This window comes from Akebia trifoliata, chromosome 14, assembly GCF_017979445.1.
Source record: "Akebia trifoliata isolate Shusen 1 chromosome 14, ASM1797944v1, whole genome shotgun sequence".
Classification (NCBI taxonomy): Eukaryota; Viridiplantae; Streptophyta; class Magnoliopsida; order Ranunculales; family Lardizabalaceae; genus Akebia; species Akebia trifoliata.
This window is the reverse complement of record NC_141388.1, coordinates 22,367,415-22,393,146: the sequence shown is the minus strand read 5'-3', so window position 1 is coordinate 22,393,146 and position 25,732 is coordinate 22,367,415. Positions and strand designations below refer to the sequence as shown.

Genomic DNA, 25,732 nt, shown 5'->3' with positions numbered 1-25,732 from the left:
AAAATTATTATATTTATATATATTTAATGTAATTTTATATTTATAAGGGTATTCTGATAATTTTTTATGCATTTTGGGTGCATTATCAAACTTAAGGGTATTCTTGTCATTTTATCCTAATACAGTAGATTCTAGAAGCTGTATCAAACAATAACTACCAGATTTTGGTAAACAGTACAACAAAGCTCTATCAAACAAGCTTTTCAGTATTTCACCTTCTGACAACAGATTCTGACAATAGAAGCTGACAACAGATTCAAGCAGTTGAATCAAATGGGGCCTAAATCTTTTCTAAAATCTAAATTTTAGATGAAGGATTTAGGATAAGTTGATGTCATGTTAGGGATTAAAATAGAAAAGGGATTTGTATTGCAACAAAGCCGCTATGTAGAGAAAGTTTTAAAAAAATTTGGGCATTTTGAGAGTATTCCTGTTTTGACTCATTTATATTTGAATATGAAGTTAAAAAATAATAGAAGCGATAGTACGTCACTAAAGGAATATGCTAAGATCATAAGAATTTGATGTATCTAATGAACTGTATTCATCCAAATATAGCTTTTGTTATGGGATGTTAAGTAGGTCCACTAGTAATCCTAGTAATGACCACTTAACAACATAAATGAGAGTTTTTAGACATTTTAGAAGAACTATGAACTTGGGCTTACATTTTACTGAAAGCCCAAATGTGTTACAAGGATACAATGATGTAAATTGGATCTCAAAATTTTATGAATCCAAGTCTACTAGTGGTTATATTTTTATACTAGGTGGATGAATCTTTTGGAAATCATATAAACAGATATATATATATGACTAAATCTACAATGGAATTAGAGTTCATTGCATTAATGTTAGTTGAACTAAGGTTGAATGGCTGAGAAACCTATTGATAGGTATCCCCTTGTAAGAGAAACCAATGCCATCAATATTTATTCACTATAATAGTTAAGCTGCTATAGCCGAAGTTAAAACCATATATATAATGGTAAGAGTAGACACATTAGTCTTAAACATAATGTGATCAAGCAACTTTTGATGATAGAATGATTGCTATTGACTTTGTGAGGTTGAAAAGTAACTTAGCAAATCCGTTAACAAGATCACTAACTAGAGAGTGAGTGAGTAAATCATCGAAGGAATGGAACTAAAGCCTATTTAAATAATTAGTCTGTCATGGAAACCCAATCTACATGAATGAAGATCTCAAGAAATAGAATCAATGGGTACTAACAAGTCATTGAACTAATTGGTGAAGTACTGGTGAAAAAAAGTTAACTAACTTTTTATCCATTTCCTATATTGTTAACTAATGCTTATCTATGATGAGCCAAGGATGAAAGAAAAATTCTTAATAAAGTCCATAGCCTTGTTGAATGGTGTGTAAAAGTCATAAAATACACTTGATGGACTTGCCTATGTGAATGTGAGAGTGGGACCACTTCCCATAAGAGTACTACGGGCGAGTATTGTAGAGTATTCATGATAGAACAAATATTCATCACATGATCGAAAAGTGTCAAATCATAAGAACTCGACCAATCTTAAAAAGAAAAATATATTTGATATAATAGCTAACTTACACTAAAAGGGAAAGAGGTACGTAACCTAGTTACACTAATTCCCTATAAGTCGTGTCTATCTGTACTAAAAATCTATTAAGTCCAAAAGACATTGGCATTAGATATCCGATATTTCATCTTGTACGAGCAGTGTTTTCTTTTCTTCTAACTATGAATCTATGAGGGATTGTTGTAAAATTCATAATTTTATTCATGTATTTTGTTGAGAGCAAGTTTTAAATTTAAGACCTCTTGAATGTTATTTGTAAAGTGTAGATATTTTCTTAATATGTGAAACCTACGCTAAATGAGTTTTTCCTTTTTTTGTATAAGTTAAAAGTCAAAGATTGTCTTAACTTTCTTGTTTATGACAGTCATAGAGACACCTTTTCAAATCTTTAGTCCCACATCGAATATATATAAGATTAGTGTTCAACTAATGAAAGATCTCTCTCTCTCTCATGTTTGGATGTGAATGAAAAAGAGAGTGTGCCTCTTGCGCACACGGGGACCCAAGGTATCATGGGACTGCAACCTATTGTGTTTGGGGCCAACCGATTGAAAAACCTTAGTGCGTGTGTATGCATGCGATGCACATCCATTAAGAGGTGCAAATATCGAATTTAAGTCTAACGTGGGTACGCGTGAAAGTCCCATGGTTTTTAAAATTTGTTCGGTCCATTTTACTCTAAGATCTATTACTTCTTTCCATCTCAATTGTTAATCTGACTAATCGTTAGAGTTAATGTATTGACCGTTTGGATCCTCCAACATTCAAAAACAGGTCAATTAAGGCTCAAACATATCTATAATGACTATAGGGGACCATTGGGTCTACTATTTATAAAACAAATCATGCCCTAGTGTTCGAAAAAAATAGAAAAAACTTTTCAATCTCTCTCTTCTTCTCTCATCTACTGTTTGTTCTCAAAGGAGAAAAATCGACAGAAAAAAATCTCAATTTGCAAAAATAGAACAAAGTAGTTAGATTTGTAGGAATTGCATTTTATCTTTCCTTGTAAACACATTGTATGACATTTACTGTGTATATGAGAAATCTGGAGAATTGTTAGGGGCTTTAGAGAAAAAATATGTAACAGAAAATGCTTGAAATACCCTTTTAACAAATTTAAAAAGTGGTTTGATCTAAAAGTATACCGAGTCAAATAAAAAACTTGACAAATTATTTGGTAATATATTTATGTGAAAAAAAAAAAAACAATTTATTTACTAAAAACTATTCACAAATTCAATATAATTTATTTGACTCATTTAAGCCAAGTTTTAAAATTACATTTTAATTATTGAAAAATTATTTATATATTTTAATAAATCTAACATATATAGATCAAATCATTTTGGTGATGATGATGACCATACTCATCTCCATCATCAACTTTGTTGTAATCATCATCTATTGAGTTAAATATTATTGGTTTTGGATAGAGAAAATCTAGTTTATTTTTTTCATCTATATCTTTTTTTTCATTGTTCTATAAAAGATGACCATAGTCAAGGAACCTGTCATTAATTTTAAAACAATACCTCAAATATTCTCAAATAAACATATTTCTTTAAACTTCAAAAATTGTTGACAGGGAAATTACAATATTTTCACTTCAAAAATCCTTTTTAGACTAATATTTGATATAAAGAGTCCATGTTTTTTTTTAAGAGACTTTTTGTTACATATTTTGGAAAAATAGATCTTTGCAGTCATTTTCCTAAGAAATATAGAAAACAACACCGGTATGACCATCACATCTCCACGTTTTTCTCATGCAGTACTCTCGAGTCTCAACCCACGTACAACTCCATTGGAAAATATTTGAGATGCCCTCCTATATTTTCAATTTCTAATATATCCCCTTCACCCATTTGTATAATAAAATACAATGGTAAGGCTCACTTGTATATCTATATAATAAAACACAATTGTTAAAGTCAACAATTGTTAAAGTTTTATGAGAGACAAATATCTCATATTTGCTATAGTGACATGGGGATAAACATCCCATCAAACAATAATTTGTGAAACCCACTTTATGGCCTTTGGTACTTAATGCCCTCTAACTTTATTATATTTTCTTTTTTACCCAATTAAATGGGATCAAATATTTAAAGGTTTTACCCGGAAAAAAAAAAAAATTGAGATCTATTGACTCTTAAAAATGACTCATGAAAAAATCACAATCCCAACCCTTTAAACACAAAATCCAATAATTGAGATTTATGAGTACCTTGATAACACAAATCTTAGAGATACTGACCCATATTTAAAAAAGGATTGATAGTACAGCTAGAAAGGTATTATTAAAAAATGGAAAGGGTAGAGTGAGGAAGAGAGGAAAAATAATAAAATTGAAAGAGAAGAGAAAATCAATAAAATAGATCATTGTAATTGGATGGAACAATTATCCCCTATGACTATAATAATGATAAAACCCACCATTGTATTTTATTATATGATAAATTGTACTTGAGTGACCACAGCAGGAACACCTTGACATGATGGCATGCGCATGTCTATAGATACATCTACGAGCATGTGCACGCTACCACGTCAAGATGCCCCTTGTGTGTCCCCCACCAAGGTTACTTCAACATTAATTGACTAGAGTTAATTTGTGCCGAAGACATATACATCCTCTTTGGGCGATTAAAGGGGCAAAAGCCAAAAAATAGCGTTGGAGAGGTATTGTTATTATTATTATTATTATTATTATTTTTTTTTTTTGAGGTTGAGAGGAGAAAAGATGAAAAAGAATAAAGTCAAAAGGGATAAATATAAAAGACCAAGATACAAATGGATTCCTAGCTCGGCCGCCAATGACCCGAATATAGGTGGGCAGGTTGCAGGACATTTATTTGTTATATATTTATAGGGATAAATTTCTCATCCATTTCTTTGTGGATCCCTGTATATTGCCTTCTCTGTTCACCTCTTCCAACTTTTATCATCTTTCCTTTCCTCCCCCCTCCCTCTTTTTAATAATACCCTTTCAAATTAATTATTTTTCCTTTTTACCCTTTTAACCTCAATGATTTTTTAATAATACCCTTTCAAATTAATTATTTTTTCTCTTTTACCCTTCTTAACCCCTAAAGAGGATAGGGGCACAAGCAAACACTAGTACACATAATCACCCAGTAATAATAGATCCACCACAAATCAATCCGGTCAAGTGCTGGAGCCAACAGAATCATTTCATCTAAAAGTACAACAATTCCAGATTAAAAAAATAAAAAATTTGTGGAACTGAACATCAAATGGTGATTCAAAGTCAACATTCTTGATTTGCAAAAGATACTTTCCACAGGTGCTCATTTCACAAACTGTGTATACTTGTCAGCCATTTTCTCCGACCCCATCTGGGTTTCTTTTCTTTCTTATCAATGATGCTGAACCCAGGTAATTGATATTACCACCCAGACTTGGCAACCTGACACCACCTCCAAATTGAAGCTGTAACACCCTCTATCAATCACACCCAAGCAGAGCTCAAGATCATCTCAGTTATCTCCCTCCCATTTCCAAAGCCAAATTGTCTGATTTGAGTCCCCACTTGCTTCTCTTTTACTTGGCTGTTCTCTGTCTCTCTGTCTCTGCTAAATGCTCAAATGACCCTATGCAATACATTGCAGTAAGCTTGTGTCACTCATCTGATGAATGAGAAAACCAATAAGAGATCAGCTCAGTGGCCAATTAAAAGACTAACTTACAGGGTTTATACATGTCACACAAACACATTAGTAGATACAATACAATACAAGAGCAAAAGACATCACTATTATTTGCATTCCGCATCCAGGGAGGGAGCATAATAAGCCATCATTTTTATTTTATTTTACTTTACCAACTTTGCAAGTTGGCACCTTTGATCCAAACCCACTATTCATTCCATCATGTTAATTTGTTTGGCAAGTGAGTTGATTTTAAATCCAGGGAGTCCCACTGGGTCAGATCATTGAATGTGAAATACCTAGCAATCCATCTCAAAATGCATGTGCAATTATCCAAGAACACCCCAATAGCAAGAACCAACCAGGAGAGATCCCTCCCAACAAACAACCCAACCTACTACATTAGTAAGTACGGACAAAATAGCAGATCTTCCCAGGTTGTAACAAATATTACAAAAAGAATAGCAAGATCTAGCCCATACCCAAAAAGAACATAAAATCAAACAAGAAAAATAGCAACCACGATTCACATTATCATCTGCACTCCCATGTGATGGCCAAATAAATTCAACCCTTTACTTCAATGCATGAAATGGGAACAAAAATAATTCCCCAAACTCTTTAAATGCTTTACACCAAAAAAAAAAAATACCACATCATTCACACCCGAATCTTTTTCATAAAAAAATCGTTCTATTTTTCAACTTCCATACCCCCCAACCAATTGCAAACTGCAAAAACCTCCAAAGAAAAACCTACACCACCAATGAAGTCAAGACTGAAGCAAAGGGAAAGCAGCCCAGTCATGACCCGCATAAATATACTAGGGATATTGGACAAGTCAGAAGGCATCATTAGCCACACATATAAGCCATCTAGTGTCTTGAATGCCGTTTTCCACTCGTCCTCACCTCATAGCTTGATCTGGTAATAGCCGCTGCTATTACGTGGGAGAAATGGTTTGCAGAAAAGCTCTCTGAAAGACAATTTTAAAGTTGTTCTAGAAGCTAGTTACCAACCATCACAGGCAATCATACTTCGAGAAAAATTTACTCGAGACCGCTCCGAGTTTTTGTACATGAAAATGACTAGTTAATCGTTTCAAACAGCTAAGACTTAGATATAAGTTTACTCAAAACCGCCTAGGGTTATTGCACATTAAAAGTAAATTCACTTAATCATTTGAAACGGTTATGACTTAATGAAAATTTTAACTCAGTCACCTCAAGCAGTTGTGCAGTGGAGAAAAAGTCTGATTCAACCATCTTGGGCAGTCGTATTGGAATGAGGAGATTAGTAGACACGCCTCAAGTAGCTCTATTAAAGATTTAGCCGATCCAAACATATCTATCATAAGTGTCCCCCCCGTATCCCGCCCCTATGAAATCCAGAAATAGGGGTGGGGTGTAAGCATAGAACATAATCTTTTTTTTTCTGTAACTTTTTTATTTCTGAGAACTCTCAGAGGGGAGTTAGCAATTTTGTTGGAATTGTGTATTGTGAAGCTTGAGGATTTGAAGGAATATTCTCCATTTTGATTTCCAATTGTTGAATTGTCATCAAAAGGGTAAGTTTTCTGATTAATTACACTCTTTACTACATCGTAATTTCATTTTCTTCCAAATCTTATAGGTTCCATTTCACTCACAAATTGACAGATTTAAGCCAATTCACAATGAATTGGGCATCATGATACAATTCACAGTGGAGACATAGGGTGATGTAGGGTAGAACACACAAACCCGGAGTTTATGTTAAAAATTAAGTTCTATGGTGAAATCCCAAAAACTGTGAGTATCTCTATGTCGAGCAAAACAGATTACTTCAATTTAGATTTGAGATTGATGGAAATCAATCGCAAACACTAAAATTAAGAACCAATATCAGATTCTTATGCTCAAAAAGATAAAAATAAATAAATAAATAAAAAACAAACAAACAAACAAACAAAGGGAAGAAAAGTCTATTCTTTTTCTTTTATTAATCAATCTTCTAAAAAAAAACTCACTGAATTTTTTCATTGGAGCTCCTTATATAGATAACTCCTTCATAACAACTTCGAAACCTTCTAAAATACTAAAAAGTAACTTCCAAATGAACAAATTCTTTCAAAAAACTGTGTATCTCAATGGATAATGGTTATCTCCAATTATGGTGTCTTTACTTGCATTATCAAATTGACGAGCTATAAGTAAACTAGTAACATTGTTATCCTTGAGAATAATTGGGTAGTTCTTCATTCATAGGATGCAAGGTTAACTTATTACCATATTTCTGGAATATATATGTATTGTCTTTGGTAAGACGGGCCATGTCATGATCGTATAATCAAGGCCTTCCTAGAAGCATATGACATGCATACATTAGTGCTGACTCCACACCATACCTCATCCACATATTGATCACCTGTAGTGAACTAAATTATGTAAGAAAACTTCATTACCTCGTTGGATGCTTAGACAATATATTCACTCTGCCACCATATAAAAAAAACATTACACATGAGACACTTGTGCGCAAAATATTATGTCACTTCCAATCTTCAACTTCCTCAACCTTAGGTGTAGTCACTAGTCATCACTCTTCGGGCCATCAGATTCTCACCTTGCACTGGCAACTTCAATTGTTCCCATATGAGGAACTGCCACCAGCCAGAATATTCAACCCAGACATTGCTGGTTCCTTCCACCTCCAGCCCTATTGATTCCTCCATCTTGTCTAGAACCTTGTCTAATTGAAGATGCAGCACAGAGTTATTCTTGTTAGCTGTTTGATTACACTGTAAACCACTAGCAACACCTGAACTCCTAGTGTTTATTGTTACAATGATGCAGACAATGCTATTTCATCATGGACCAAGACGAGCTACACGTTCCTCCATTCGAAGAGCATACTAGTAAGCATCATCCAGGTTGGCAACTATAGCAATTCCCATCTCATCTCTAATTGAAATCCTCAAAGCAGATAGATATTTCAGTCAACTTCCCATCAGTTTCACTCAACCCAACACAAAAAGACAAATTATAAAACTCAGTTGTGCACTCTCGCACATCCATCATGTCGTCACAGCCCATGGAATGTATCGTGTAGTGTCATGGTATAAGCCGAAAGATATTGCAGTATTTCATCTTCATGCGCTCCCAATTGCTGATTTTCTGCTTTCCTTGCCTACTACGTTGTTCTTTATAATGTTTCCACCATTGTAAAGCAGAACCTTTCAATTTCATATTTGTGAATAACACCTTCCAATCTTCTAGCATGAGTTTCCACTCAAGTAAATCCTAGAGTGGCTTCTCTCATGCATCCTTCCATCAAAATCAGCCACCACCATTTAAATCAAGTACCTTCACCAACCACCCTTCTTGTCCACTGCATTCCAAAGCACATGACCATGAAACGGGCTTTCCTCTTCAAAATCCACTTCATCTTCCTCAAATCCTCCTTTTGGTGGATCTAAGAGGTCGTGGTTGTCTTCCAGTATCTCCTTTTGGGCTCCTGCACATTCTCTATGTTACAAGTTTTATTCCACTATCTTGAGTCATATTTTCAATCAACGTTAGTAACTCCATATCCAAACATGCCTAACACATGCTATTTCACAACCATGCCCTAGGTTACATTAGGTACAAAACAATCTTAATTATGGTTTAAAGTTCCATTCCGTTTAGGAATATGGTTCAGTGGAACATCTCAGTTATAGCCAAGACCAAAATGAAACATTGAATGTTTTTGAAACATTTAGGATTGTCTCCGAATGTTTTCTCCTGGCCAAGACTTTACATCAAATCGAGAAGCCTTGATAATCATCGACAACAGTGAATCAATCAACCAATCGAGGATCTCCGATGAAGTGAGTTTCTCCATTCAATTTGACCTAAATCCATATTTCCATTGATTGTAGTGTTGATGAGGAAATCAGTACACTACTCATATAGGGTATATCAAAGTAGGAGAGTCCCTTTATGATCATTGTGGATGGATGATCTATATATGACATAGTTTGAGAATTTCCGAGGCATTAGAGTTAGAAGACGCCATTTGCAAAAAATTTAAGATTCCACATTGGAAGATACAATGGGTTGTTTTTATGGAGCATGCAGGTCCATTGGGCCTTATTTTTAGGATTGGTCTTGTTTATTTTATTATTTTCAACAGGGCATATTTTGTGATTTATTTTCTATATATGGGTTTATTCATTATTATGAGAGTTTTAAGGCCTATGACTAATTTTTCTTGGTTGTAGAGAGTTTTAATTAAATACTTTATTTGTTGGTCAAGTTATGTTTTGATCTTGACCATAGATTAGTATAAAGAGCTGAGATTGGTCCTAGGATTTTAGAAAAACATATAAGTACCCTAAAGGCGCAATTCTGCTTTCCTACTGGCTACTTAGGCCTTTCATAATTGCACCTGCTGCTTTCGAATCGACGCATTCAATGCGACATCGATTCGAATCTCTGCCAACGGCTCAGATGGATTCCTCTTCATCTGTATCCATCCACGTGTCCTTCGGCCTTTTTGTACTACCCCCAATTTGCGACGCTTAGGCTTGGACTCAAACTATCCTCTCAAGCGTACGTACTCCTCTGCCTCTTCTTATAAATAGGGAACTTAGTGCATTCTTCGTCTGTTATCGTGCTGAAACTCAGTAAATTCGTCTCTGTACTTTCCTGCGAAGACTCATTCTCTCTTTCTATTTTGCTGCTACAGTTGCCTCTTTGCTTTGAGGTAATTTCTTCCTCTCTTTCTCTGTTCCCTTTCTTTTTCGCACTAGGCCGTTCAATGGTAATCACTACGTCCCAACTCCGACGGAGCCTGTACATTCCTACTTCGGTGCATATTCAAGGTGGCAGTGAATCTGATGCCCCTGGCGACTGCCGCCAGGGAGAAATCTTTGTCTATGCCGGCCAAATCAAGGCCAGCCTTAGTTTCCCTCTCTCTACTTTTCTTAAAGAGGTACTGAGTAAGATAAACTGGGTCCCTGGTCAAATGTCCGGGAACTTCTACCGTCTGGTGGAGGCTGTGAGAAGATGATCGTCACCCCCAATGACTTCCTTTCCCGATACAACCTGAAGGTGATCCCCCATCGGCCGGGATTCTACTCGATGTCCTTTAAGAGTATAACAATGGCTCTAGCCCCTTCCCTCCCAAGTTTTGATAAAGGGTTGCATAGAGACCCCCTCTATATTTCTGGGGATTGGGAATTTACCCCTGGCACTCCCCGTTAGGGATTCAGAGTCCCCCACTCTTTTCAGGGTAATGCTGCCTTTAGGCTACTATATGAAGCCCGTTCTTTTACTTTTTCATGCTCTGTACTAGTTTCTTAATTGTTTTTCTTCTTGTGCAGAATCTTCCGCTTTGGTGGCTATGGAGGCTAAGAAGATACTATGTAGAGCATCCGAAGATCATAGACCAGAGGTAGTGGACCTCCGAACCAAGGCTGAGGAGAGAACGGTGGTGGACGATCTTCTAAGTGACGTCCCTTGGCTACCTATACGACGAGCTCTTTCTGGTCGTACCGTGGAGGGTCTTGATCCACTTTCGTCAGCTACACGACGAAGGGATCCGAGTCATCCAGCTCCTCCCTCCAGCATGCTAGGCTCAGATTGTTTGATCAATTCGGAGTGGCACGATTTTTCTTCTAGGGTTCTGCCGGTCTTTCGACGCCATAAACATCGACCTCTCGGAGTTCCCTCTTTCCACTACCACCAGAGCTGCACCTCCCACTGTCCGAACCAAGAGACGGAGGAAAAAGAGAAGCCATGCCTCCCGTAGTACCAGCCTTTCTAGAGAGGCTGAGCAACTAGCTGTGCCGTCTGCGAAGCCTACTGCCCTTGCTCCCGTCTCTGCTTCTGCTTCTACTACGGTTACCACTGGTGCTACTACTAGTTCCGTTGTTATTTCTGCAAAGCTTCCTGAGGAGATTCAGGCGGAAGCAGGGCAGAATTTTGCCACCACCAGGGAAGACAACCATGTTTTTCCTCTTTGGCCGCAGAAAAGGCGCATGATGGTCAAGAAGAGTCTAAGGAACCCTTCCCCTTCTGAGGGGTCTGAGGATGAGGGCCCCCTGCTGCGCAAGACCACTTTGGAGGAGGCTGTCTTTGCTTGGATGGGCCGCGGAGCCTATCTCCGGGATGGGAACGAAGGCAACCTCTTCCGATCCCCTTGCCACATCCACAGTAAAGGTTGCGGGATTTAGGACCCTGTAACTGCTGCTTCCCTACTCTCCCAGTCCATTTCTCCTATGGTCTGGGACGTTGCTGACCAAGCTAACGCTGACTTGGGCTTCGGTCGCTTTGTCCACGGCCTTCATGAGGTAACTACTGCTCTAACTGCCCTGCTCAACTGCTTTCTGATATATGTGCTCTAACATACTGTTTCTTACTTTGTAGGCTCACTTTTATGGAACTGTGGCCTTCCTGAAGTAGAGTGAGGCTAACAATTGGGCAGCTGCCCTGGCTAGAGAGCAGGATGAGAAAATAACCATGCTCCAGGCTGAGCTGGCCTCTTTTATCCAATTTTCCCAGGAGGCTAGAGAGGAGATGGAGGCTAACCTGGCCCAATTCTCCAAGGCCAATCTACCTTTGGAGACGTCTAACAAGAGGATAGGGATGACGAAGAGGACCTAGACGTTGCTCCTTGGACTGGACACTATAGGCACGCTCACCCTTTCTAGCTGGATGAGGAGGGGAATCCCATTGCCCTCCTCAATCGAATCCCTAGGATCTTATGGAAACTAGTGCTACCTTAGAATTGAATCCTGCCCAAACAATGGATTCTTCAGCTTAGCCAATCGAACCACCCCCTGTCCATTCCGGTCATTGACGTGGACCAAGATGGAGCCGCTGATCCCTCGAGTACTACTGTTGAGATAGACCCTTCTACTGTTCCTGCTTCCAAGGCTGACACTCCTGCTTCCACTACCCAGCCTTCTTCCTCGGCTATTCAACGTCCCTCCCCTGAGTGATAACTTGTTCTCTACTGTTATACTTGTGCTCTCTGTACTATCCCGTCTTTCGAGATCTCTTTTTTACATTTTCTCTTAACTATTAATGAAAAAAAATTTAGACTTACTATCACATTTGCAATTTCCTCTTTGTCTTCTCTCCTATCACTTCTGTTCTACTGACTATACTGCTTACATGAATGCTGGTTGAAACGATTCATACATATACTAAGTTGTTAAGGGACTCACTACTGTTTTGCCTTAACAATTAGCCCATTCAATTGCAAAACTGTTTAAACATGCATTAATCATACTTTGCTCAACTCACTCTGCTACAAATTACTCAAGCATACTTTGCTCAACACTCAGTCCAAGCACACTGCAAACTGCTCAAGTCTGCTCTGATTGCACACTGCAAACTACTAAAGCATACTTTGCTCAATACTCAGTCCAAGCACGTTGCAAACTGCTTAAGCCTGCTCTAACTGCACACTGTAAACTGCTCAAGCATACTTTGCTCAATACTCTACTAAGCACATGCTACTGTAAATTGCTCATACACATTCTGCTAAAAACTGCTCAAGCATACTTTACTCAACGAACAGCCCCTTCAGCTGCAAACTGCTCAAGCATACTTTCTTCTACTTTACTTCCCCCCAAGTTCTACCTAAAGTAAATTTTACTTTTGGTGGTACCTTTACCAGGCTAACATTGCAAACGGTTCTTTGAGCCACTGTCCTTGAAGAAGGCTCTAACTCTCCTTATATTTTCAGCAATAAAACAATCTGCATCGAGCTAACCCTGCAAATGACTATTTGAGTCACTGTCCTTGAAGAAGGCTCTGACTCTACTTGCATTCTCAGTTGTAAAATAATATGCACTAAGCTAACCCTACAAACGGGTATTTGAGTCACCGTCCTTGAAGAAAGCTCTGACTCTGCTTACATTCTCAGCCATAAAACAATCTGCATTGTACTAACCCTGCAAACAGGTATTTGTGTCACTGTCCTTGAAGAAGGCTCTGACTCTACTTACATTCTCAACCATAAAACAGTCTACACTGAGCTAACCCTGCAAACGGGTATTTGTGTCACTATCCTTGAAGAAGGCTCTGACTTCACTTACATTCTCAGCCATAAAACAGTCTACACTGAGTTAGCCCTGCAAACGGGTATTTGTGTCACTGTCCTTGAAGAAGGCTCTGACTCTGCTTACATTCTCAACCATAAAACAGTCCGTACTGAGCTAACCCTGCAAACGGCTATTTGAGTCACTGTCCTTGAAAAAGGCTCTGACTGTGCTTACATTCTCTGCTACAATCATTCGGCTAACTTTTCAGCTAGTGAATTCATGGTAGAGTAGGACCCCGACCAACTTCTTACTCTGCCAACTAGGGTAGAGAAGACCCACGTAGGTCTAGATCTCGACTGGATCCACAAGGCTATTGTTACTCAAACCAGAGTTGAGCCTCGACCAGCTTCTTGCTCTGCCAATGAAGGCAGAGAAGACCCATGTAGGCTTGAATCCCTGTTGGATTCCACTGAAACATCCTTGAAACTCATGACAGAGTAGGACCCCGACCAGCTTCTTACTCTGCCAACGAGGGCAAAGAAGACCCACGTAGGTCCGTGTAATGACCTGAAATCCTAAAATGTATCTCGAGGAAAGAATTTTAGATCCGTACATTGATTTAAAAGTTATCAAATCCTCGAGTTTCGCATTTGATATTTTCCCAATAGGTAAACGACACCTTAGAGACGTAATTTGAGGAAACCGATCATACTATTAGATTCGTGTCGAAAAATCACCCAAAATAGAGTATAAGTTTGTCCAATTCGGCATTCGGGAAAAACAATTCTCAAAATGCCAAGTATGTCCCAACTTAAGTGATATAAATATCTAAATTCTATTAGAAAAATCAGATTTTTCTTATTCTTCTCTCCAAACAAATCTCAACTCTTTTCCTTCAATATTTGAAACTCAGATCTACACTAAACGAGAACGATCCGAGCTTAGGCGCAAGAAGGAAAGTTGTTCCTCTCGTTGAGGGTTACGCGTGGACGCAAAGAAATCTGATTTTCGCCGGAAGAAAATTTTGAAGATTGGCCGGAGGCGATTTTAAACTCCGTTCAACTGTTGAAAATAGCTTGATGTAGGTTGCCTTCCCTTCTACCTTCTAGTTATACGATAATTTCATAGAAAATCCATATGATTGTTGATAAATCGATTATTTCATTAAGTTTATACATATTTGAACAATTTGAATCATGTTTGCATGTTTATTTATGATTGGTTTTAGTTCATTTGATGTAATATAATCATTTTATAGTTAGTATAATATTTGAATCGATTTTGGTTGAGTTTCAACGAAAAATAACGAAAAATCAGCAATTCGGAAAAGTATCCGAATGTTGAGTTTGGTTCTAATTTGTTTTGTGTTGCTTCTATATAGTATGTGTACCTATTTCCTACATTTATTTCATTAAAAACAATTAAGTATTACTTTAAGTTCTTAAATATATAACTAAATAGTTCGTTTTCAATTTCGACTTTGAAAAATCATTTTTTTTACACTTAGTTAAATTTTCATAGATTTTCAGCTTTTATGTCTTAGGGTTTTATCTTTGTTTTCGAGTCTCTAGACTCAACCAAAACCATCGAATGGAATTGGTTGATGTTTTATGGATTTCGAATTACTTTAAAAGTAAAATTACTTTAATAGATATGTAAGAAATTAGATGATAGATTGATCGATTTAATTGATGGATGGATAGAGAGAACGTATGTTCTCGACTGATTGATGGGACAGTGCCTCCAGTTCTACGTAGTGGCCATGCCACGTAAAACGTGATAGATAGATAGAGGGATGAGATGGTTGATGGATGGAAATGACAGATAACTGTCACTGGAAGGCACTACCAGAATTTGTTTGTATTTTCGATTAAAAAGAAATGATATATTATATACAAAATAAATTATTTTGTTTACCAGTAAAGGTTTGTAGAAAACCCATAAAGAGTGACGCGTTGCTGTGTATCCGGAAGCGGCGAGTCAATCTAGGATAACACTAGATGTCATATGCTCTTCGGTAGTATGGGATACCTTAGAGCATATTACAGCTTATGAAATCCGGGAATTTCTCCTACTTATTTTCTGGGGAACGTTGTGTGTAAAGGCGGTCTCTGTATAGTGTAGAGATAGGCGGGGTTCACATGCATTGCCTCTTGATAGGCTTCGACGCGAGGGATCTCCTGGGCTAGTTAGTGATCACTTTTAGTCTGTAGTCGTCAAACGGTCGACCTCACCGTTAGTTGAACTCAGTATTGGGTTCTTGGTCAACGGCCAGTCTGAGCCGGATAAATGGTCATCCAACCGTGGTATGCTAGACCGGCCACAAAATCAGATTATAACGATGGGATTCCACATCGGAGGTTAAGTTTGGAATATCGTATTGCCATAGCCGAGGCGGTTATATCGGCGTGTTCCTCTGCTCTCTTATCGATTACACCGCCGTGTTCTTATTATGTATCTTTTTCTTATTTTGTAATGATTGATAGATGTTTTCATTTAAAAGATACATATGTTACTTTAAATGATAGGTTGAAATTATTTAACTGTTTATTGAATATGCTTAGACATTTATCGTATGTTACATTATGAAAAACTTACATTATTTAACTATTCAACTGATTACTCGTGCATGTATGACTCGTTGTTAGAACGGCGTTCATCCTGCTGAGTAACATTCCCCTGTTACTCACCCTATCCTTCCCCTTTCAGATTATTCAACTTTTGAAGAACCATTCTTTGAGGAGTCTTTTGAGGAGGTCCTTGAGGAGGATCAGATTGATGTCTTGCCGCCGCCATGTCTTTGAGGACTAGTAGAGGATCTTAGCGGTTTTTGGTTGTAGATAAGAAACATGGTAGTTTAGAAATTTTTGTAACCTAATGAATTATGAGATTAAAGATCTTGACTTATATCAATGTTTGTCGATTTCTTCTGTTTACTCTAGACTCTCGTATAGATGTTAGTTAAATGTTTATTCCGCTGCTATATTTTCTTTTCATAAGTATTATTATTTATGAATGTTCTGTCAGATTGTGTGATTGATTACCTCACACCTCGAGATTCTAACCGATGAATCATAGGGATTCGTGTTGGGATTTCGGGGCGTGACAGTCCGGATCCTGGATGGATCCACACGGCTATTGTTACTCATGTCAAAGTTGGGCCCCGACCAGCTTTTTACTCTACCAATGAAGATAGAGAAGACCCACGTAGGCCCGGATCCCGGCTAGATCCTCCTCTTCAGCTTAACCCTGCAAACACATCTAAAAGACAAACACGGCAAAGCATTTATTGATAATATCTTTTTAAATTACACGCATCCCACGGTCTAGGCAGCTCTTGACCGGTCATTGTGACTAAGTAATAAACTCCCTTCTAGCCCACTCTTGCCACTCTATAGGATCCTTCCCAATTTGCTCCTAGCTTGCCACTATTCAACTCTTTCGTGTTCTGAAATACTCGCCGTAGCACTAAATCGCCTTCCTGAAACTGCCGAGGATGAACTTTTTTATTGAAGTAACTCTGTAGTTTCTTGTGGTAATGTTCTAATCTGACTAATGTTGTGTCTCCCTTTTCTTCCAACAGGTCCAATTCTGTAACCAACTGTTGGCTATTTCCCTCAGACTGCACTACCCTGGTCCTCGCAGTGGGAAAGTTATTCTCTGTGGGGATCACAGCTTCCATTCCGTAAGCCATGGCAAATGGGAACGTTCCCGTACGTCCCACAAACGACGCCAGTTGTGTGCGGTCAGAATCCGATGGACGGCTCTAATGGTCCCAACTCGCACTGATCTGAAGTCGTTCCTACCACCTCCCTCCTCGCAGTAGCCTGGTACCTGCCACAGACACTCCAACGCTCAAGTTAGATAAGCAGAGGAATAGTAATCAGTATTGGTTAGCTCTCGATCTCTCCAGCCCCCCCTCTCAATAGTGCTTATTGTGTTATTTAACCCCCCTACCTTACCTTAGGATTTCCCCCTCTATAGACTGCAATCATGGGATTTCTGTTGGTCCTGCGGGGTTGTTTACCTAATCGGGATATTCTGGATCGATCGAACTTATCTGCAAAGATCCCCTCTGGGATTTTCAGGATTTACGTGCACGCAACATTATTGCGATTTTCTCGAGGCAAGGCCTACCCTGCCTGGCAGGACTGGCTTTGCTTATCGCTACGCTGCCCTGCTAGCCAGACTATGGAGATCTCTGCTCTGACCTGCCCTGCTTGCTGGGTAGCGCCTCATAGGCTGATCTAGCCTCATAAGCTGATCTATGTCAGGTACCATTTAGCCGGCTTGGACACATGTAGGGTTAAAATCATTGCGCAATTATTTCTCTTTACAAGTACTTATTATAGATATTCTATTCCAATTAATGAAGATGATTTACAAAAAATTTCTTAGTTCTCCAAAGAATGGATGGTGTGAAGCTAAACTTGGTGTGAATCCAAGGTAAAGATTCTAGTTCTCTTTTTGATAGATTAAGATGATTTTGATTTCAATAAAACAACGGAGGTCGAGGAGACCAACTGAAAGAAACAAGGAAAACAAACCTACCAAAAAGCAGATAAAAGCATGAACAACACCAAGAAGACTTAAGGGTGTCAATGAATAATCGAAAATTCGAATTTGAATTTAAAAAATCGGATATTATTTGAAAATTTTGAATAGCGGATTCGAATTTCAATAGTTTTATATATTCGAACCCTTATCGGATACGGATTTGGATATTAACATTTCAAATCCGATAATATCTTATTTGAAATAATATATAATATATATTATTTTATTTTATTTATTTTTTATATAAATAATATAATATATATTATTTTATTTGATTTATTTATTATATACATAGTATAATATATAATAGGTTTTTTTTAATAATGAAAAATTAATTGGATAAGGAAAATTTGTGTTTTTTTAATATACAAATTATTCGAATTCTATTCGGATATTATCCGATATCCGATAGGATAATCGAATTCGAATTCAGATAGAGTAAAACATACGTCGGATTCGGATTCGAATTCGAATTCAGATATCAGATAAAACTTTCGGATTCGGATTCAGATATTACTTATCTAAACTGATAAGCATCCGTTGACAGCCCTAAGAAGACTACCCCAAATTTAGATTACAGACCCTTTCCAACCTCACAAGGAAATCTTCAAAGAAAATACCCCTAAATTCTTTAAACCTTTTACACCAAAAAAATAACAAAGCTCGGATCTCCATGACCACATCTTGTAAATCCTTTTCTTTATCCTCGAACACACGACGGTTCCTCTCCTTCCAAATGCTCTAACTTACCGCACAAGGTAATAATCGCCAAAGGGTGCGTTTCGCTTCATCATCTTTTCTTCTCAATATCAAGTTTGTAACTTAGCCTTGTTGTAAAGTTCTTTTGTATGTGGGTTGGTTCCCTCAAGCACCCTTAAAAAAAAGAATTAACATCTAGTCCTAAAGTCCTGCCTTTATCTTCTTTCATTTTTGGTATCATAAATTTTATTACACTTTCTCTCTGATGTCCCATGCATCTTCTCCCAGTCCTAAGTCTCCTACACAATCGTCATTTGATAGTTTATAAAAATAAACCAAACAACTTTCCATTGTACATCAGATTCTCAACCAAATAAATCAACCTGCTCATTCTGGATTCCATAGCAGGATAGAATCAACGGAGATCAAGCAAAAAAGTACTTCATACCAAGGCGGATGGAGCAAAACAGAAGTCATAAAACAAGCCACAGTAAACACCAACAAGTTAAGAGCTTCAGAACAGAACATATGAAAATGAAACCACTCCAAAACAGAGAAAATCGCATTACCCATAAGATCAAGTTTAAATCATAAACAACAGAATGCAGACTTATCTTTACTGATCTTGGCTATAAAACTAATTAAACATCAAATACATCATACAAAGAACGAAGGGGAGAAAAAAAGGAAGCATGAACTTACTGTGGATTTTTTTTATAATGAACTCCATTAGGAAGCCATACGATGGATGAACTCAAATTATATTTATAAAAATGGGAGTTGCCTACAACCAAATAATATACAAGTTAACTTGAACCTTCACATTGTTTTGTTTGCAAATGGTTGGGTGTGATCCTCAATATTTCAGCTTCCCTAGCTATCTGAATATCGGAAGGCCAAAAAATCTGATGTATAACTTTGAAAAGAAACCGAGGGAGTAATGCTAAGATCGTTATAAGTAAAATATTGAGCCAATAGGTAGCTGACTTTGCCAGATGATAAATTGTCCTGCGAAAGATACAGAATTCTTTAAGCACTGCAAATCAAAGTTTAAGTATGGATCAATTAAATATGTAGATGACCAGACTAACCAGTAATTGGGAAAGATGGGAATGGAATCCACTATCACCATACAAATACATGTAATGATTATAGATCCCCATGTTGCAATATGAGTAATCAATACCCAACGCTGAATGTCCATTGCTAAGTGAATATTAACAAGCACAACAACTGCAATTGTCCACAAACTACCAAGACTCCAGATGTCAATCGAACTGTCCTTGTAGATAAAAAGAGGTATATAGAAGAGAACAAGACTTTGCCACAGAGTGTCAATCATTGTCATCCAGAATAGTTGCATATTGTAACTCTCCAGTCTGTGTCCTGCACCATAAAGCTTTGGAAACTTGAGTAATGTCTTGTGACTCAAGTCCTTGTCCAGAATACCCACAACAATTGTAGGGATAGAGGTATAGATCACCGAATAGAACATGCTACTCCAATCTGTTAAAGCAGAAGAGGTAGAAAAGGCTGTGCATAATATGTACCTGCAGATACAAAACCTCTATTAAGCCAGCATTTGACAATCACCAACTGTAGCAGAAATTGTTTATACTAACTGTAGGAAACCATAACATTTTTATCATGTGGGAGTACTTATGTTTTCTTCATTTTTATTTTATAAGTTAGAGAAAGGGTCAGCTGGCCCTAACTTGGTTGCTCCAATCTCTTCTTCTCTTCTCTACCTCTTCTCCTCTCCCCTTTCTCCTCTTATTTCTGAATTCTACAGGACATCATGGCATCAAAGCATTAAAAAAGTCATCTAGAATTTTAATTGGAGAAGCAAGAACTTTACTTGGAGACCAAAATACTTACACTAGTGATAACATTTTTTTTCATTTTTGCTAGGTAAAGATAATTTCATTAATCGAAACGGAGGTCAAGGAGACCAGCCAAAAGAAAAGAAATATAAACATATAAAAAAGGCAAGCACACCTGTCGAAAAACCAAAAAAAGATTACCCCAAATCTATATTACAAACCCTCTCCCACCAAACAAAGAAGTCTTCAAAGTAAATGCCCCTATCTCCTCTTCTCCTCTCCCCTATCACTGTGGTGATAACATTCGCATGACATCATGATGATGTCAACCCTAGATCAACCAAAACAGTCTGCAAACCAATCTTTTTAGATGTCTCAATCTTCTGAGTCTCATAGGCTTTTTCATATAACTTTTGATGTTTTTTGTTTAGTTAAAAGGTTGTAGAACTTGAAACACACATTTTTCAAATTTGAAGCTGCTCCAATTTTCTAATTGAGAATCCCCAAAATAGGGCTGGTTGTGTTTTCCCTTAGAGACTATCTATAACCTCTATCTGTGGATCCAATGGCTGAAATATGTGTTTTTTGACCTCACCTTGAGTGTTTTGGTGGTTTGTTGCCCTATTTCTATGCAATCCGAGTTGTTTCTCTCCCCCAACACACTATGCATCTATTTGATTTTAATCAATCTTGTTACGATGTTTATTCTGTCTTAAATCTCTTCTTTGCAGTTTTGTGAGGTTTCCTTAGTATTAGGTGACTTTGCTTTTGTCTTGGATCTTGTGTGAGGTAATTTCCTAGTTGGAAGTTGTTTTTGTTTGTTAATTATTCAGTTCACATCAATAATGTCAACACTCAGCAATCCAGAAGTTGATTTTGTAATCAAAGCTATGACTGAAAATGCAACTTCTGGTGATAATCCTAATGTCCAAATTGCTACAGTAAAATTGGATGAGACTAACTTTATAAAGTGGTATAGATCAGCCCAGTGGGAAAGGAAAGCTAGGCTACAACAATGGAAAGATTATAGCACCAGATCCCTCTAATAAAAGAAATGGCAAGTGGGAGCAGGACAACCTTATGGTTATGAATGAGTGAAGATTCGTCAAACGGTGTATTGTAATGAGACAACAAAGGAGGTATGAAATAGGATCTCCAGTACATGAGGCCATAAGAGAAATATTGCTAGGTTCTACCAGCTTCAATAGGAGATTGATAATCTCTATTAGGGAGAACTATGAGTTGCTGCATATTGTGCCACTTTTCAAGGCTATCACTCTTTGCTTTTGAAATGGGAAGATACGAGAGACAATCAGTGATACCTGAATCAAGTGGAAGATGATAGGACATTCGACCTAACTGGCCTAAATCTTGATTTGCCATGATTCAAGGGTAGATCTTGGTTAGGGATGAACTCCCTAGCATTGATTAGGTATCATACTTGATCCAAAGTGAGGTAATTCCAAAGAAGGCTATGAATTCAACACCTAATATATCTTCTTCAATTGTTATCAAAGAGCATTTAGTCCTTGTCTCTTCCTTCTCTAATGGAGGAAAGTGGGGATATATGCAAAACAAAGATATTGGTGATAAGGAGGGACTGCATTGTAATTTTCGTAATCAAAATGGGCATGTTGAGAGTAGTTGTTGGGATAAATGTCTTCATCTTAGGCCAACTAATTGGAAGCCAAGGAGGAAGACTCAATTAGCCAAATAGAATGTTGTTGTTGAAAATTAGCCTTCATAGTTTTCACAACCATCTTTTGCTCATACCATAGGTTCTTCCAGGGATCTGTCTATGATAGTTCCAAATGTTAGTCCTTGTTTTTCGGTTAGTGAACTTGACCAGATGCTTAACATTCTAGTTCACTATGATGCATTTACCTCTACTTAAGTTGTTTGCACAGTCATGTTCTTTAGCCTCAGCATTTTCTTTTAGTTTTATCTCTAAGTACTCCTTGGGTTATTGCTTCTGATGTATATGACCACATGACTGGTACTGCCGCCTTATTTTTTGCATATAATTTATATTCTCATAAGGATAAGGTGAGAATTGCAAATGGTTCCATTTCCCCTATAGTAGCAAAGGGAACTATCAAAAGTCAATGATCACTTATATTTATCATTTGTACTTTATGTTCCAAACTATCCACTAATCTATTATCAATTAGTAGTCTTACAAAATTCCTAAATTGTTCAGTGACTTTCTTTGCTTCATATTTTGTGCTTCAGAATTTAAGGATGAGGCAAATGATTAGAAGTAGTCATGAAGCTAGAGGCTATCTTTCGGAGGCTGGACTTCTTTTTCACATTTCAATTTATTAGTAGTAGTAAGAATGTCAATAATGATATACTTGCCAATATATTTTTGTGGCATGCTCAAGTCGGTCATCTTCTTTTAAATCCTTAAGATTTTTGTTCCCAGATTTATTTCATTCAATGTCTTTGGAGTTTCTCCAGTGTACATCGAAGCATTATAGAACTACATTTCCTTATTCAATGAATAAAAGCACTCCTTTTGAAATTGTGTATGCTGATGTATGGGCCCTTCCCCTGTGATTGCTATGGATGGTTTTCGATAATTTGTTAGCTTCAGACATGATTATTCTCATTGTATATACATTTATCTTATCAGACTCGGGATGAAGTACTACAAATTGTGCACATATTCCATAAGATGGTTGAGACGTAGTTTGGGATGGAAGTTAAGATCTTCCAATTAGATAATGCAAAGGAGTATTTCGGAAAGTCGTTAAACATTTCCTAGAGGATCAAGGTACTCTTCCATTATTCTTCCTGCCCTGTTACTCCTCAACAACATGGTGTAGCTGAAAGGAAGTATAGGAATCTATTGGAGGTTGCTCAAGCTTTGTTGTTCTAGTACAATCTTCCCAAGCTATATTGGCCTAATGCAGAGTTGACAGCATCATATGTTATCAATTGAATGTTATCCAGAGTACTACAAAAGAAAACTCCTATCTCTATCTTGACTCCTAATCATCATATTTTTTTTCTTTACCTCGTCATGTCCTTAGATGTTCATGGTTCATTCATGTAGGTCCTAATCGTACTAAGTTGGATCCCAAGTCGATACAAGGGCCATTTTTGGATTATGCTCTTACACAAAAGAGATAAAAGTGTCTCAATCCTCGCACAAGGAGGGTGTCAAAGATGTTACCTTCTTCTAGTCTAAGTCCTATTTTGGGCCTTACCAGCATTTTCCACAAGGGGAAACTAGTAAAGTGGAATAGAATTCTCCCAGCTCTCAAATTATTCCTTTAAACATGATTCTTACTTTTTACCTTCTCTTGGTTCTCAGTCAAAGTCGATGTTGGTATCTCCAGTTCCAACCTCAACGGTTTCAATCCTTCTTACTCCAAGCAAAGCAATTGCTATTACTGATGCAATTAATGCTCTATGAACTGATCTAGAAAGAAGGGAGGACTTACTAACCTATAACTCCTCAATTCAAGGTACATGTTGGTCCTCTTAATCTATCTAGTGTTATTCCTTAGGTTGAATCCCAAGATAGTATTCCTACTTGGACCTTCCTGTTGCTATTAGAAAGGGCAATCACCAATCTACGAGATCCCATTTCTCGATATATATATATTATTCTTGTTTGTCCCCATCCTATTTTGCTTTTTGTATTTGCTCTGTCTCGTGTCTTTACCTTCAAGTTTCTTAGAATCTGTTATAGATTCCAATTGTAAGGTGGTTATGAACGATGAGATGAAAGCTCTAACAAGAATGGCACTTGGAAACTAATAAACGTGCCTAGAGGGAAGAAATCACTAAGATGTAAGTGGATTTCTATTATAAAGCATAAGGCTGATGGTTCTATTGAGAAGTACAAGGCCAAACATGCGACAAAGGGGTTTACAAAAAAATCTTCTCCCAAATATTCAACTCAACCAAGTCAAGTTCTTCCCAAAGCCAGCAATGACAGAAGTCCACAATCAGCACAATGTCAGACCCATGGACTAGCTAAATCCTATACGGGTGGTAGCAACGAATTTTCCAGTACACAAAGTAGGCATCCTCTTTAGGAAGTTATCTTATTTGGAAAGTTTCTATTTGAGTTTTGTATTACAGCATGAGCCATGTGACGAACAACTTGAGATCTGTGAAATAAAATTAGTGACCAAGCTTGTTACAGCAAAACAGGTGTGATCTCTTTGTTCTCACTGACTGGTGTGATGCCAACCTTTTGAAGAAAAGTTGGATGATTAGACTTTTAGACAGCCACCTTTGAAAGCGGACACCACATTTCCAATCCATCTCCTACAATTTATACATCAACCATATACCTTATTATAACTTTGCCATATATTTTTTTGGATATTTTTATTCATAATTTGTCTATTGGAGAACACTAAGCCATAGGGCCAGTTTTTTTATAGATTTTAACCCATCCTCCTAGCCAGCTTTAGACCAAGGCCCTCAATGCACTCAATTTTGTTGTCTATTATTTTCTTTGTTAGTTCTTTCGCCTCAGTTTTGTCTGTCTTTCCTAGTGCCCTTGACCATTTTCCATCTGCATTCATTTGGGGATCAAAGGCTCCCCCAAAAGTGCACTTCTTTATTTGGTTAGCTGCTCTTGACAGTTTACCTACCATTGATCACCCAATCAGTCAGGTTTTCATGTCTCCAAATTTTTGCTTCCTTTGCAAATTAAATGGGAAGTCCGTGGACCACATTATGCTTCATTGCGATCTTTTCTTATCCTTATGATCTCATTTCCGTTCTTTTTAAGGTCTTTTGGGTGGTCCAAAGTTCGGTTTTGTCTCTCTTCCAGAGTTGGGATCCTTCCTTGTTCTCCGGGAGGAAGAAAATTGGAGACTTTTTCCATTTACAGTGTGCTGGGGGTGGTGGCTAGAAAGGAATAGGAGAGTTTTCCAAGATGCAGAATCTTCAAGCCAGGAGCTAAGGCTAAATGTTTTTGGGTTGCTATTTTTTGGTGCAAACTATGTCCAAAGTTCAATGGTGTATTTTTTGAGGACTTTGTATTTAGATGGGATTCGATGTGTGTATTAGGTCCTCTTTTTCTGTTTTTTCTCTTAGGTAGGTCATTGCAACTGCCTGTTGAACCTTCTTTCTGGTTGCAATAAAATTATACTTATTAAAAAAAGTAGAGCCAACTCAATTAAAAAAAAAAGACCAAATGCCGATCAAGCTATCCCATCTAAAGATAAGATTCATCATATTTACATGCCCTGAAATCCGGCATGGTGGTTCTGCATTACTATGGTTATTATTCATTTAACACAAGTGTGTATCAGAATATGTTGATTTTATTATATAATTTTGTATTCAGAACTCAATTCCATTGTCCTTCCCTACTGTGTTATATCATAACATACTACCACAGAAAGGATTTGTCTGTGCAT

At 37.4% G+C, this 25,732-nt stretch overlaps 1 protein-coding gene across 1 annotated transcript in view; it reads right to left on the bottom strand.

The window, feature by feature from the left end:
* Positions 1 to 4,693: 4,693 nt before the first annotated feature.
* LOC147386560 (phospholipid-transporting ATPase 1-like) overlaps positions 4,694 to 25,732 on the bottom strand; it is a 42,878-nt gene continuing 21,839 nt past the window's right edge. Inside the window, 3 exon segments of the mRNA XM_086422657.1 lie at positions 4,694 to 5,189; positions 19,337 to 19,527; positions 19,611 to 20,069. Coding sequence (XP_086278783.1) covers positions 5,140 to 5,189; positions 19,337 to 19,527; positions 19,611 to 20,069 — 700 coding nt within the window. The 3' untranslated portion in view covers positions 4,694 to 5,139.